We start from the raw sequence: 15,886 nt of genomic DNA on the forward strand, positions 1-15,886 counted from the left end.
AGGAATAAACCATTTGACGATTCCAGCCAGTTCCACTAGACTGTTTTTCTCGGTGAGCTCATGTGATGACGGTGAGCCACCTTGAATCAATGCAGTTCATATGGTGTAGCTGCATCAACAGTGCTGTTGGGAAGTGAAGGACCAGTGAAATACTTCTAAGTAATGAAGATGTATGATATGTTGGGGATCTCACAGCTGGTTTTGGTCCCATGTATCATATGCCCTTGCTCTTCTTGTCAGCAGATGTCACAGGTTTGCAAGATGCTGTCAGAGAAGCCTCAGTGTGTTGCTGCAGTCTTGCAGATGTAAACGTACAGCTGTGGTGTATTGGCAGTGGTTGAGTGATTGTTAGTTATGGTGAATAGGGTACCAAAGCAATAGTCTGCTTTTTCCTCAGTTGAGCTTTCTGAGAATTGTTGAAACTGGACCCTCCTCGGAAAATAGGTTGTGACTTAACTGTATATGAATTTCATTTCAATATAGTGTGGCACTGGAGGAACACAGCAGGTCAGGCAGCATCAGAGGAGCAGGAAAGTAGATATTTTGGGTTTGCACCCTTCATCAGAACTGGGGAGGGGGAAGAGAGCTTCAAAATAAATGGGGGATGGGGCTGGAGGTAGGTAGGGTGTGATGGTGATAGGTGGATGCAGGTAGGGGGTAGTAGAGATTGGTCAGTAGTCCCGGCAGATCAGAAATTCCTGAATGCTGATCCTCACTGGGATAATAATAGAACAAACGATAGAGAATCAATGCGGGATCTGAGGGAAATGGTAATATTGGGAATTAAAGAGGCAGCACCCAGATCGCAAAACTTTGCTAAAGTCTTTGAAGTACGACAGGAGAAGGATGAAACTCCTTCTACATTTCTTCAAAGGCTCAAGGAGGCCACAAGGAAGTATTCGGGGATGGATCCCGATGATCCGGTAGCTCAGGGACTTTTAAAAGTCCAGTTTGTAACTAAATCGTGGCCGGACATACAAAAGAAATTACAGAAAATAGAGGGATAGAGTGAGAGACAGATGGAGGAATTACTACGAGAGGCGCAGAAGGTATATGTAAAAAGGGAGGATGAGAAGCAGAAACAAAAAGCAAAAATGATGATCGCCGCCATTAATGAAGTAACAAAGAAAGAAAAAATTGAACAGGGAATACGAAGGCGAAGAGAGACAAAGAGAAGAGGCAGATACCTGACGCGGGAGACGACAGGCAGGATGTTACCGTTGTGGAAGAGTGGGACATTTTAAGCGGGAATGCCCAGAGTTAACACGGGAAAGGGAAACGGTCTCCCTAATGGCCCTCGATGAGGATAAGGGGAGTCAGGGGTTCCTTCCTCCTAAGGCCCACTGGGAACCCTTGATAAACTTAAAGGTGGGACATGAAGGGGAGGAGGCAGTATTCTTGGTGGACACCAGTGCAGCACGGTCATCCCTAAGTTTTATACCTAGTCGTGTTAAATTGACTAACGAGTATCTCTGGGCTTCCGGAGTAAAAGGCGAAGGATTCCCAGTGCCTGTTTTTGAGCCAACCCTAATTAGAAACAATGATAAGGAAGTGACAGGACAATTACTATACATTCCCGACATTGGGAGTAATTTACTGGGTAGGGATTTGATTATATTGCTGGGCTTAAAAAAATTGGGGTAGAGAATAGTGCGGTAGCTGTAACAATGGCTATGTTAACAACTAGGGAAGAACAACAAATCAGTCCCAATGTGTGGGCGAGGGCTGATAACGCAGGGCACCTATTACCCCGTTGGTAATCACACTGACTCGAAAAGGTGAGATGGCTCGGGTTAGACAATACCCTATATCCTCTCTCCTTATGTAATGATGTTTGGATTACCTTTCTTGGGTGGAAAAGGGGAATTACCAACTGTAGAGTTCAATGATAAGTTTTTAAAGAACTATACTGTGGCGCTCGGTTCTTCTTTGTCTGTCCTTAGGAAGAAGGGTCTGTTGACCCAGACACCTCCACTAGAGTTCGCAGTACATCAGATACGACCGGGTGATTGGGTCCTGATCAAAGCCTGGAAAGATATCAAACTGCACCCAAGCTGGGAGGGACCGTTCCTAACCCTCCTGACTACTGAAACAGCTGTCCGAACTGCTGAAAAAGGGTGGAGTCATCACACTCGTGTTAAGGGTCCGGTGGACGCTCCTTCCCCTCTGGCCGAGTGGCAAGCTCATCCTACAGACAACCCTTTGAAAGTCAAACTGAGCAGAAAGAATGAACTGAACTGATATGAGAGACTATTAAGTATTGGTTAAAATTTTTTTTGAATTGTAAGTGTTGCGCGAACCCACACCTCCCAGGTACTTGAGATAATGGGAACTGCAGATGCTGGAGAATTCCAAGATAATAAAATGTGAGGCTGGATGAACACAGCAGGCCAAGCAGCATCTCAGGAGCACAAAAGCTGACGTTTCGGGCCTAGACCCTTCATCAGAGAGGGGGATGGGGAGAGGGAACTGGAATAAATAGGGAGAGAGGGGGAGGCGGACCAAAGATGGAGAGTAAAGAAGATAGGCGGAGAGAGTATGGGTGGGGAGGTAGGGAGGGGATAGGTCAGTCCAGGGAAGACGGACAGGTCAAGGGGGTGGGATGAGGTTAGTAGGTAGATGGGGGTGCGGCTTGGTGTGGGAGGAAGGGATGGGTGAGGGGAAGAACCGGTTAGGGAGGCAGAGACAGGTTGGACTGGTTTTGGGATGCAGTGGGTGGAGGAGAAGAGCTGGGCTGGTTGTGTGGTGCAGTGGGGGGAGGGGATGGACTGGGCTGGTTTAGGGATGCATTAGGAGAAGGGGAGATTTTGAAACTGGTGAAGTCCACATTGATACCATATGGCTGCAGGGTTCCCAGGCGGAATATGAGTTGCTGTTCCTGCAACCTTCGGGTGGCATCATTGTGGCAGTGCAGGAGGCCCATGATGGACATGTCATCTAGAGAATGGGAGGGGAAGTGGAAATGGTTTGCGACTGGGAGGTGCAGTTGTTTGTTGCGAACTGAGCGGACGTGTTCTGCAAAGCGGTCTCCAAGCCTCCGCTTGGTTTCCCCAATGTAGAGGAAGCCGCACCGGGTACAGTGGATACAGTATACCACATTGGCAGATGTGCAGGTGAACCTCTGCTTAATGTGGAATGTCATCTTGGGGCCTGCGATAGGGGTGAGGGAGGAGGTGTGAGGACAAGTGTAGCATTTCCTGCGGTTGCAGGGGAAGGTGCCGGGTGTGGTGGGGTTGGAGGGCAGTGTGGAGCGAACAAGGGAGTCACGGAGAGAGTGGTCTCTCCGGAAAGCAGACAGGGGAGGGGATGGAAAAATGTCTTGGGTGGTGGGGTCGGATTGTAAATGGCGGAAGTGTCGGAGGATGATGCGTTGTATCCGGAGGTTGGTAGGGTGGTGTGTGAGAACGAGGGGGATCCTCTTAGGGCGGTTGTAGCGGGGGGCGGGGTGTGAGGGATGTGTTGCGGGAAATACGGGAGACGCGGTCAAGGGCGTTCTCGATCACTGTGGGGGGAAAGTTGCAGTCCTTAAAGAACTTGGACATCTGGGATGTGCGGGAGTGGAATGTCTTATCGTGGGAGCAGATGCGGCGGAGGCGGAGGAATTGGGAATAGGGGATGGAATTTTTGCAGGAGGGTGGGTGGGAGGAGGTGTATTCTAGGTAGCTGTGGGAGTCGGTGGGCTTGAAATGGACATCAGTTACAAGCTGGTTGCCTGAGATGGAGACCGAGAGGTCCAGGAAGGTGAGGAATGTGCTGGAGATGGCCCAGGTGAACTGAAGGTTGGGGTGGAAGGTGTTGGTGAAGTGGATGAACTGTTCGAGCTCCTCTGGGGAGCAAGAGGTGGCGCCGATACAGTCATCAATGTACCGGAGGAAGAGGTGGGGTTTGGGGCCTGTGTAGGTGCGGAAGAGGGACTGTTCCACGTAACCTACAAAGAGGCAGGCATAGCTGGGGCCCATGCGAGTGCCCATGGCCACCCCCTTAGTCTGTAGGAAGTGGGAGGAGTCAAAAGAGAAGTTGTTGAGTGTGAGGACGAGTTCAGCTAGGCGGATGAGCGTGTCGGTGGAGGGGGACTGGTCGGGCCTGCGGGACAGGAAGAAGCGGAGGGCCTTGAGGCCATCTCCATGCGGAATGCAGGTGTACAGGGACTGGACGTCCATGGTGAATATGAGGTGTTGGGGGCCAGGGAATTGGAAGTCCTGGAGGAGGTGGAGGGCGTGGGTGGTGTCACGGACGTAGGTGGGGAGTTCCTGGACCAAAGGGGAGAAAATGGAGTCCAGATAGGTGGAGATGAGTTCGGTGGGGCAGGAGCAGGCTGAGACGATGGGTCGACCAGGGCAGGCAGGTTTGTAGATTTTGGGAAGGAGATAGAAACGGGCCGTGCGGGGTTGGGGAACAATGAGATTGGAGGCTGTGGGTGGGAGGTCCCCTGAGGTGATGAGGTCGTGAATGGTGTTGGAGATGATGGTTTGGTGCTCGGCTGTGGGGTCATGATCGAGGAGGCGGTAGGAGGTGGTGTCGGAGAGTTGGCGTCTGGCCTCGGCGATGTAGAGGTCAGTGCGCCATACTACCACTGCGCCACCCTTGTCTGCGGGTTTGATGGTGAGGTTGGGGTTGGAGCGGAGGGCTGCCCGTTCTGCGGGGGAGAGGTTGGAGTGGGTGAGAGGGGTGGAGAGGTTGAGGCGGTTAATGTCTCGACGGCAGTTGGAGATGAAGAGGTCGAGGGAGGGTAGGAGGCCTGTGGGTGGTGTCCAGGAGGAGGACTTGTGTTGGAAGCGGGTGAAGGGGTCAGTGGAGGGAGGGTTAGGCTCCCGGTTGACGAAGTAGGCATGGAGGCGAAGACGGCAGAAAAACTGCTCTATGTCCAACCGTGACTGGTATTCGTTGATGTGTGGTTGTAGGGGGACAAAGGTGAGCCCCTTGCTAAGGACTGACCGTTCGTCCTCAGTCAGTGGGAGGTCTGGGGGGATGGTGAAGATGCGGCAGGGCTGAGTGTGGCTGTCTCCGCTGGGGTTGCTGGCTGTGGAGGTTGTGGGCGGAGCGATGAGGTCGTCGGCCGTGGGCGGGGTTCCGTCGACCGTGGGCGGGGTTCTGCCGGCGTCGCCCGTGGGCGGGGTTCCGCCGGCGTCGGCCGTGGACGGGGTTCCGTCGGCGGTTGGAGGATCGGGGTGCGCGGCAGCAGCTGCGGTGAGGGTAGTGTGTGGGGTGTTGTACCTGGACGTGGACGTGGTGACTGCTGCAGCGGTTCCGGAAGTTCTGTGGCCGGCGGAGGCGGATGTGACGTCATCGATGTGGTCTCCGGCCGTGTCCTCATGGTCAATGGCGGCGGGTGCATGGTGGGGGAGGGGCAGGGACAGAGTCGGGATTTGGGAGGCGCAGGAATCCTCTTGTGGGTGGCAGGGGCCCGTGAGTAGGTACTTAAAGGGTTAGGGAATAGACAGGTGTGGGGGGGGGAGTTGGGAAGCTGAAATGAGCAGGCAGCTTTATGTTGTTACGATAATATTGGCGCTAGTTGCCCAGGGGTTTGGGAAGAATCATTTTACCACGTTATGTCAGAATTATGCTAGAGTAACGGGGCGTACTGACTGTTGGGTATGCGCTGCGATCCCACACCATGGAGAATCTGGAATCCCTCTCACGGTAGTACCATTTACCAATAGAGAGGTGTACGATGTACAACAATTTGACTTGGGCTCAAATGATACAAAATGGAGATCTGAAAGGGGTGATTATAAATTCGCGGGATGGTTCCCACGACCGGCTCACATTTTATCATCTTAGGTTGACGTTTTGAGCCTGGATCCTTCTTCAGAAGTTAATTGTCTATCCGTTTGTTTTGTCTGTGGGCATCTTAATCAAAGTGAATGAACCCGCGGAGCAGCTCCGAGTTGTGTCACCCTTTTTCCCTTGTTACTGCATTTAAAATTAAATATTATTAATTCACATTAGAAACAAAAGTGGATTTTTAAAATTATAAACATTAAACAGAATGCATTTGTTGTAGTGTCATCAAATCAGCAGCAACATAAATCTTGCTCAAAATCCTTTTCTGTTGTTTGCCATTTATAACCCCTGGAGTTGGAGAATGTGATAAATTAGTCAAAAAGCCGGCTGGGACACAATGACCCTAACGGCCGCACCTTCTGAGAAGGTGACTCGAAAGGTTAACAGATGCTGCAGTTTTAAAGTGCAAATCATTAACTGTGAGAAACAGTACCCGCTCACAAACTCAGCCTGAGACAAAGCCTTGGAAACAAGACAATTTTTATTCTGTACGATCTTGCAAGAAAGGGTGTCTGCTAGACAGGCACACACTACAAAGCATGTTAAACATTCTTATACAGTTTGCAAGTTGCAGAATCATGCCTCCCTGCTCCCATTGGTCTTCTCTTATCCTACCATTCCCCATCCTATCGGACCGCCCTTGTTTATTATTCCCTTTTCTGCTGGCTGAAGGCCCCATTCCCTTGTTTACTGCAATCCTTATTTGGCTATCCTAAAGATCGCTAGACATGCTGTACGTGCGAATCGTCAGGTGTGCAGAAATAAGCCTCTGCTACAACACCCTTATCTCTACCACGTCTGCAGAAACAGCATTTCTGGGCGTGCTAGTTGCTGCCTTTGCAGAACCTAATGTCTGGTTAATGATAAACTTCTGCTACAAAATCTTGTGACTATAATGTTCTTCTTTTGCAAGACCCCTCAATTCATCCTTATCTGCAGAAACAACATTTCTAATCTCTCACATTAACTATTAATATAAACAATTATTAACAATAGTATCAGAGGCACCTTGGTGGATGCAACTACTGAAAGTGTAGGAAATTTAACAAACGTGAGGATTTGATTATACTCAATATCTCCATAATGTCGATTTCAGCAAACAGTCCTCGATTGGCCGAATTGGCATACGCACTCAAGTGCTACAGTGCACGATTAAAAAGCGTCTTTTGGTGCGTTTATAAATGTACAAACAAAATTGAATGGGCGGGATTTTGGTCTCTGCCAAAAAAAGCCATGTGGTGTCAAGATATTAGGAGAGAGGGTTGTTCTCTTTCTCAAATTCATTTCCCGAGTCTGTCCGAAGGTTAATCGCGAACTGGTGCTTTGAAGGTGGAATTGCAATTTTAATGATAGTATCCAAACGATATGGTGTCACAGTGTAATGGAAACGTCATGCTCTTCCTGTCCAGCGCCTTAATCTTACTAGGATTTTGTAATTGGAAGAGACATAAGAAGGACGCTATTCCTTACGGAAGATACAGGTTAAAATCATCCACGACCAAAATCCTAATCCCGGCTAAAGTGGCTTGGTTTGTTCAGGAGTTGCCTTCGTTTGCTGTACCGGTACTGTTAATATATCAGTCAGGTGGCCTGGATAACTTGGGGAGTAAACTACTGCTATTCACGTTCTGTGGGCACTACTTTCACAGGTGAATTTACAGTGTTAAGTCTTGATTTGACTTATTGAATATCAGGAGCAGGTCGTCTTGTCTTTTGGGACTATTCAGTTACACAAAAGAAAAGAAGACCTGCTTTTTTTTCTAAAGTAAGGTCTTGTGACATTGTGGTAGTGTTGCTCCCTCCAGGGCAGATGGACCAGGTTCAGTTCTTACCTACCCCCGATGTGTGGCATAATCTGCCTGAATAGTTAAGAAGAGATTACAGTACCAGAACGGAAGATGCCCCAATGAAGTGCAGCCACAGTTATAATGTAGGAAAGACATCGGCCAGTTTATATCCAGCAAGATCCCACAAATAGTGATGTGATCATCACAAGAATAAGAATGTGCTATTGTTGTTGTTGAGTTTAAAGTTGGGTGAGCAGACCAACAAGCACTCTCCTGCTCTTCTTGAAACAGTGCCTTGGGGTATTTTTGCAACCATCTGAGAAGGCAGGCAAAGTGCATTCCTGTGGAGGTCCCAAATTCCTTTGGATTTTAATTACACAGAGTACTATCAGTGTCTCCTTTTGTAAATTTCAATCGACTACCCCACCTCAGCTATGCTACTTGCAGAGAAGGAAAGAAAATAAACTAAACACTATTCTCTGGACCCCACTACCTGATTGGATGGCCTATCCCAAGTGCTCTAACTAAGATCTCTGGCTTGAGAATTGGCAACTTCAGTCACATGAAAACCCAGGGCAGAAACTGAAGAGGAATCAAGGAACAGCAGTTAAAAAGATATCGTGACTGTTACTTAGGTCCGTAAGATTATGTCTGCTTGTTTTGAACTTCACACAAGAAAATTACTTTCTGTAAACTCTGATATTCATTAAGTCAACACTGAACTGTGTTAAACTTCTTTAAATTCAACGAAGCCCTATACTCTGCAGTATCTGGGCAGTAGTTTTCAAGATATAATTAAGTTACATTACTCTAATTTGTGCCTGGGGTTGAGCTATTAGTGACAAATAATTGCACCATCTGGCCCAATTCCTGTCTTGTGCTCAGTGTCTCAAGGTCCAATCCTTCGATGTGAAAGATATCTGCACCTCCTGACCATCTGATGTCACTTAAGCAAGGATTAACTGCTAACTGGGGTTACTTGTTTTTAGATATGAAGGGGGAAATAGGTATGGTATGAGCTAAGTGGCTGCTTAATCGATAAGCTACAACCCAGGGAAAAGGTGTCTTGAATTCTAAGTCACTACTAGGCTGAGGAATCTTGTGATGCCATAGTAGTGTACCTACTTCTGAGACAAATCAAGCTGATCTGCTCCAGAGGTGTCATAACATCCTCCAACAGGTTGATTAGGAAAATAAAGTAGGCTGAGGTCTGTGGGGTTCTTGTGGCCCATTTGTACTGTACCTACCTCTGAGCCAAAAGATCTGGGTTTGAATCCCACACACTTCCGAAATGTGTTATATAACATTTTCACAGCTTAATTCAGAAATACCTATGTTGAGGTTTGACCTCACAATTATTGCGCAGGTTTCCTACAGTTGAAGATTGGAAATTTGAGTTCTTTTTCAGGTGAAATGTTAAGTTTGAGGAGAATGAAATGAAGTGCAAAGTATTGGGTTACATATTTCACTGTTTGATCACATGTTTCTGCGTCATAAATGAAAAATTGAAGTAGAGATATGGACATGGGTTACTTCCTAACCACAAAATAAACTTGACTTTACTGCTGAGGATGGTAAGAACTGCTGATACTGGAGTCAGATAATGCAGTATGAAGCTGGAAGAACACAACAGGCCAGGCAGCCTCAGAGAAGCAGGAAAGTTGATGTTTCGGTCAGGGACCCTTCAGAAATGGGAGAAGGAAGGCAGCACTGACCACTCACCTGTCACCATCCCACCTACCTGCCCCAGCCTCACCCCTCCTCTCTCTCTTTATTTCCCAGCTGTCCTTCCCCCTCCCCATTTCTGAAGGGTCCTGACCCGAAACGTCCACTTTGCTGCTCCCCTGCTGTCAGCTTGCTGTGTTCCTCCAGCTCCATACTGACTTTGCCAGTGTCCCTTGCTGCTAGAATTCGAGTCAGTAGTAAAGTATTCATGAATCCAAGTCTTAAGAATTGGAAAGCTGGGAAAGGCATAAACAATCTATCAATGTTCATAGATAAATTTGATTTTTTTTAAATCTGTTAAATACATATGAAGTAGGGGTCAGAATTTGTTAAAAGCAGAAAACCAGATAGTTATGCCATATAAGAATATATAACATTTTAACAGACTATATGCAAGAATAGTCTCCTCTAAGACAATGTGGTCATTGTCAAGTTGATGGCACAACTAATTTCACGGAGTTGGGTAAGAGATCAAAAGTTGGGGCCTCTTAAAAAGGTACTCTCAGGGTTACTCCCAGTGTGGAAAATTGAGAGCTCAGAAACAGCTGAACTGAACAATTCACACGTGGGTGGAAAGCTAGCGTAGGATGGTGGAATTAGATTTCTGGATTGCTCAGACCAATTCTAGGGAAGGTAGGACCTGCACAAGCCAGAGAATCTACACCAGAAACCAAGGGAGACTTCTCATACTGGTGAGAAGGGTTTAAATTAGATTAACAAAGGTTAGTAACCTGAGGAAAATTTTTGAGAAGGGAATGAGAGGCAGAAACTTAACAAGTGACTCAGGAAGCAGAAATATTTTTAAAAAGTACAGTATGAAAGGTTAGTAGTATTGGAATGTTTGTTTGTAAATGAAAGGAGTTTAGCAAATAAAGCCTACAATCTAGTTATAATATAGAAAATAGTGTGAAGAGACTTGTGTAGAGGCTTAATTTGGATTTTTGATCTGTTGGACTGAATGAACCATAAATGTTCTTTAAATTCTGATCTTGTACTACAGCAAATAAGATTTTGTGTAAAGCTGAGAAGAGATAGGGTGTCGAAGCTTATTGTCCTGACGACAACAGTACAAAATTGCAAGAACACAATCTGAAAGGTAGCAACAATTTATACAATATGAAAACTTGTTTCTAATTTTTTGGAAAGTAGATGCACAGGTGTTACCGTAGAAATGCACCAAGAAAATATAGAAGCCGTGAGCAGGAATAGGCCATTTGGCCTTTTGTAAGTCAGATACTATTGCTGTCTTTGTAAGTGCAGGTTGTTTGGATAGGGTCAGTACCTTCCTTGTTGCAAACAATCAAAGGGATATGCTGTTGGATATGATCCATAAGTCTTTAGGGTGTACATAACTGACATCACACAAGCACTGAAATTTCTATGCTGCTTTATGTATTTGTCAGTAAAACGTCTCTTTGGCTTCATAGCAACATCCTATTTAGTGTAGAGATAGTAGGAACTGCTGATGCTGGAGAATCTGAGATAACAAGGTGTAGAGCTGGATGAACACAGCAAGCCAAGCAGCATCAGAGGAGCAGGAAAGTTTGACGTTTCAGGTTTGGACCCTTCTTCAGAAATGGGGGACGGGAAGGTGATGCTGAAATAAATAGAGACAGGACGAGGCAGATGCAAGATGGATAAAGGAGCGGTTAGGTGGAGAGGAGATGGACAGGTCAAGGAGGCGGGGATGGAACCAATAAAGATATGTGTAGATGGGGAGTTAGGGTGGGGGTTGGTCAGTCCAGGGAAGAGGGACAGGTCAAGGAGGCGTGGATGAGGCTGGTAGGTGGGGGTGGGAGTTGGAGTGGATAGGTGGGAGAAATGACGGACAGGTTAAGGAGGTGGGATGAGCTGGGCTGGTTTGGGATGTGGTCAGGGGCAGGGAGACTGACCTTTACTGGCTCCATCCCTGCCTTCTTAACCTGTCTGTCTCCTCTCTGCCTATCTGCTCCTTTATCGATCTTCCATCCACCTCCCCAACTCCATCTGTTTATTTCAGAATCCCCTTCCCCTCCCCCATTTCTGAAGAAGGGTCAGCTTTCCTGCTCCTCTGATGCTGCTTGGCCTGCTGTGTTCATCCAGCTCTACACCTTGTTATCGTTTTAGTGCAGTGGTGATAGTCTGGATTGCCTTGATAAAGTGGAGATGTCTATGGCCTCTTTGAGTGGCACATTAATGAATAGTCTAACGATAGTAATGTAGTATCCATGTGCTGTTTTGATATCAACGGACAAGACCTGCATGGCCTTTCAAAGTGTGAAGGAATCTTTCATTGTGTTAGTTTTGAGCAAGTTTTTCCACTAAGTTGTAGCAACTCACCCAACTGTTTGGCCAGTTCATGTGCAGAGCTGCCACAGATAAGATGGAATGTAAAGGGACTTCACTTTTTGTGCGCTTTGGGCAGCTGTAATTTTTAAATTTAGATGTCTCGTCTACAAATTTGCAGTAATGGGTATGGCCAATTCTTCGAAATTTCTCAGGTTCTCCAACCGAGAAGAACCCTGCTATGCTAAATGGTGTCTCTCAAACTTGGGCATCAATTCTGACTTGTGTATGATTCATTCTGTTTTAAATCTCTTTCTCCAAATGTCCCCCTATTAAGGTGGTTTGCCTAACAGGCTATCCCTTGTGCAATGTAACTTTTTATTCAGTATTTTGTTTTTTACATTCTGGGGTCCCTCCTGCTTTTAAAAAAAACCACAAAGCTTTTCCAAAGTTTCACAATGCTGTGGAATTCTTTCTGTCTGTTAATCAATCAGAGATCTTGAATACCTAATGAAATTTGGAGCAAAGAAAACCTCTCCTTTAAAACTTACCTCTGCTTCAAAAATTACTTGATTCTAACGTATTAAATCCTTCTGGAGTTCCCAACATTACCACAGTAACTGCTTCATAAAGTTTTAAATTGGCTACAAAATGGTCTGAGGTCTTGAGGTTGTGAAAGGTACTACGGTAATGCAAGTCTTTCTTTTAAGGTTAAGCCAAAGAAAATGTTACTTACCTTAACAAGTTTTTAAATTCATTTTTGTGTCCTGTAACTATCCTAGACAAATTGCCAAAACCGACTTACTGTTTAGGTGAACGAAGGAACGCTTGTGCAGTGGTAAAAGCTCATTTGCTATTCAAATGAACCATTAACCTGAAGGTCTGTTGGCTCTGTGTGTTTAAAAATAAAATTATCCAGCATCATTTTACGAAGAGCAAGTTCAGTTATCACTAGTGTTCTGGGCAGATGTATTGCTCAATGTACATAATTTATGGTGCTTTTCTGTAAATTAGTTCTGTTTCAGAATTGGGCCATTGATTGATTTGAAAAGTACTCTTAGAGTGTTCTGAAGTTATGGAGCCATAGAGCTGTACAATATAGAAACAGAATCTTCAGCCCAACTTGTCCATGCTGACCAGATATCCAAAATAGATTAATCTCATTTGTCAGCATTTGCACCATGTGTCACTAAACACTTCCAATTCATATACCCATTCAGATGCCTTTTTAAATGTTGTAGTTGTACCAGCCTCCATCACTTCTGGCAGCTCATTCCATACACATACCATCCTCTGCATGAAAAAGTTGCCCCTTAGGTCCCTGTGCCCTCTAGTTTTGGACTCCCCTATACTGGGGAAATGATGTTGGCTACTCGCCCTATCTATGCAAATGAGTATTTCCTTGTTCTAAAATCCAAATGTTTTATAAGTACTGCAAAGGCTCAATAGTGTAACTGATATTTTCAATCTCCTATGTTTTAGGGCATTTATTTATGGATGCTTCACCAGAGGACAAGCAGCTGAAATCTCCTTTGTTTTGAAAAGTTTTATATTTTGTGCTTTGAATGGGTACCTTCAAGGACACAACCTGATCGAATGTACGAAGTATGATAATAGCTGGACCACTGACTTCAGATTTTTGTTTGGTAAGCTGCTGCAAGAATGAATCTGGCATGAAGGTTTTTGAAACAGTCTGTGATTTTATTTCCTACTTCCAGTATTTTTTTTTCTTACTGTACTCCTACACACTTTCCACCCATTTATATTTTACAATTACTTTCATTTATTTAAAGCAAAATAATACACTCTGGAAATCTGAGATAAATACACGAAGTCATGGAAGTACTCAGGAAACAGTATTTGTGAAGAGAAAAAACAAAGTTTAAGGGGCTGGATTTTTCTGCCAGTGGAAGTTTGAATCAAGCAATTGAAATTTAGATTGCGGAATTTAGATTTTTTAAACAAGGAAAAACAATTTTTGTCTCCCTTCCAAATTATCACATTGAGTGTAACCTTATTGCAAATTGGGAAAGGTTTGGGTACAAAATACACATACACCTCTTTGAATATCAGGTTGCCCTCATAACAAGATTGTGTTTTCCTCCTGCATGTTTTTTTCATGTAGTGGTGTGGATCTTTGAACAATATTTTTCTTCTTTTTCTTAAAAAAAACCTTTGTAGAGTTTCTGATCATCAGGCAAGCCTGTGGAGAAGTTGGCAACACTCTAATAGTTTAAATGTAAAACGCTTTTACATCAACATATCAGTATATGCTGATTGTAGTGTAGTTGTGTTTTAAGGTAGTGATTCATCAAATGGTGCTGTCTTGCAAGGGTACATTGTGATGACAAACCTCCTAAAATCAATTACCTAATATATGCAGTCAACAACTTGTAGCAGTAGTTTTCTGATAGTTTTATTGAGTTTTAAGAAGTGACAGTTTAAATATTCTTTAACTGTGCCACATCTGAGATGGCATGCGGCCTTTTGTAGTAGTTTTTTGCAGCAGTTGTTTTTGTTCTTCCCTTCAGCTAATTGTAAGGGAACTCCTGGTCTTTAAGATGATGGTGGTTCTTCCTCCTGCTCTTGCGGAAACTCTTCTGTCCTTGCTATTATTTTGGGGGCTGGCCATCTCTGTTGTATCCACCATCTGTCAACTTACTAAACCAGTGACCAGGGGCAGCTACTTATAATTCCAGCAAAAGAGCAGAAGAGAAAATGGAATAAATATAAGATGCCATATTGCAATATCAGACATTTTGTAGACCTTCAATCTGTATCAACCTTAATATGTAAAGTGGAGTACAGTACACTGTGTTTGTTTTCTTGCTATTGTATTCAAATAAATGTGTTTTTGGTCTTGTAGGACTGCTGCTGTTCTTACTGGGCATGGCCTTCAATATCCATAGTGATCATTTGTTACGGAAGTTGAGAAAACCTGGAGACACAAGTTATAAAATTCCTACAGGTAAGATTCTTCTCTTCCCTAAACCCTCACCCATCTTCTATCTTGCATTAGATCAGGGCCTGAGTCTTGCATTTAGCATCCAGCAAGTGCATACAATCAAGTGGATAAATCCCCAGCACCTGATCACTGTGGGAAGCTCGGGAAGTGATTGTTGGGCCCCTTGCTGAGATATTTGTATCATCAATAGCGACAGGTGAGGTACTGGAAGACTGGAAGTTGATTAATGTGGTGCAATTGCTTAAGAAAGGTGGTAAGGGAAAGCCAGGGAACAAAAGACCAGTGAGCCTGACATCAGCGGTGGGCAGGTTGTTGGAGGAAATCCTGAGGTACAAGATTTACATGCATTTGGAAAGGCAAGACTGATTGAGGATAGTCAACATAGCTTTGTGTGTGTGAAATTGTGTCTCACTAACTTGATTGAGGAGGACTTTTTTGAGGAAGAAGAATGATGACAGCAGAATGGTGGACATTGCCTATATGAACTTGAGTAAGATTCCTCATGTTAGACAGCAAGGCTGGATTACGTGGAATACAGAACAAGCTTGAAGGTAGAAGACAGAGGTTGATGGTGGAGGGTTGCTTTTCAGAGGGAGGCCTGCGACCAGCGGTGTGCCACAAGGATCAGTGCTACGTCCACTGGTTTTCGTCATTTATATCAATGATTTGGATGTAAACAAATGAGGTATGGTTCGTAAGTTTGTAGAGGACACCAAAATTGGAGGTGTAGTGGACGCTAAAGAAGGTTACCTCTGAGTACAATGGGACCTTGATCAGATAGGTTAATAGACCCAGGACAGGCAGATGGAGTTTAATTTAGATAAATGTGAGTTGCTGCATTTTGGAAAGGCAAATTGGGGCAGGACTTGCACCCTTAATGGTAAGGTCCTGGGGAGTGTTGCTAAACAAAGACCTTGGTGTGCAGGTTCATAGTTCCTTGTGGGTGGAGTCACAAGTAGACAGGATAATGAAGAAGGCGTTCGGTATGCTTGCCTTTATCAATCAGTGCATTGAGTACAGGAGATGGGAGGTCATGTTGCAGCTGTACAGGATGTTGGTTAGGCCAACAATTCTGGTCTCCCTGCTATAGGATGGATGTTATGAAACTTGAAAGGATATAGAAAAGATTTGTTTAGATTTTGCCAGGGTTGGAGAGTTTAAGCTATAGGGAGAGGCTGAAAAAGGTAGGGCTGTTATCCTTGGAGCATCAGAGGCTGAGGGGTGACTTTGCAGAGATTTATAAAATCTTGAGGGGCATGGATAGGGTGAACATCCAAGGTGTTTTCCCTGGCTTAGGGGAGCCCAAAACTAAGGTTTAAGGTGAGAAGTGAAACAGCCTTCTGACTGCTAAAACGTAGAT

The 15,886-nt window shown here is 45.0% G+C and overlaps 1 protein-coding gene across 3 annotated transcripts in view; it reads left to right on the forward strand.

The window, feature by feature from the left end:
* The window catches only part of srd5a2a (steroid-5-alpha-reductase, alpha polypeptide 2a), a 63,534-nt gene that overhangs the window by 36,773 nt on the left and 10,875 nt on the right, over positions 1 to 15,886 (forward strand). The window contains exons 1-3 of one of the 3 annotated variants that reach the window (XM_048536613.2): positions 7,025 to 7,265; positions 13,044 to 13,207; positions 14,428 to 14,529. In XM_048536613.2, the coding sequence (XP_048392570.1) occupies positions 7,150 to 7,265; positions 13,044 to 13,207; positions 14,428 to 14,529 (382 nt within the window). In that variant the 5' untranslated portion in view covers positions 7,025 to 7,149. Of the gene's footprint in view, positions 1 to 7,024; positions 7,434 to 13,043; positions 13,208 to 14,427; positions 14,530 to 15,886 lie in introns of those variants that run through there. The other 2 variants (XM_048536612.2, XM_059648722.1) reach the window with 2 other exon arrangements.

Source organism: Stegostoma tigrinum, chromosome 9, assembly GCF_030684315.1.
Source record: "Stegostoma tigrinum isolate sSteTig4 chromosome 9, sSteTig4.hap1, whole genome shotgun sequence".
Classification (NCBI taxonomy): domain Eukaryota; kingdom Metazoa; phylum Chordata; class Chondrichthyes; order Orectolobiformes; family Stegostomatidae; genus Stegostoma; species Stegostoma tigrinum.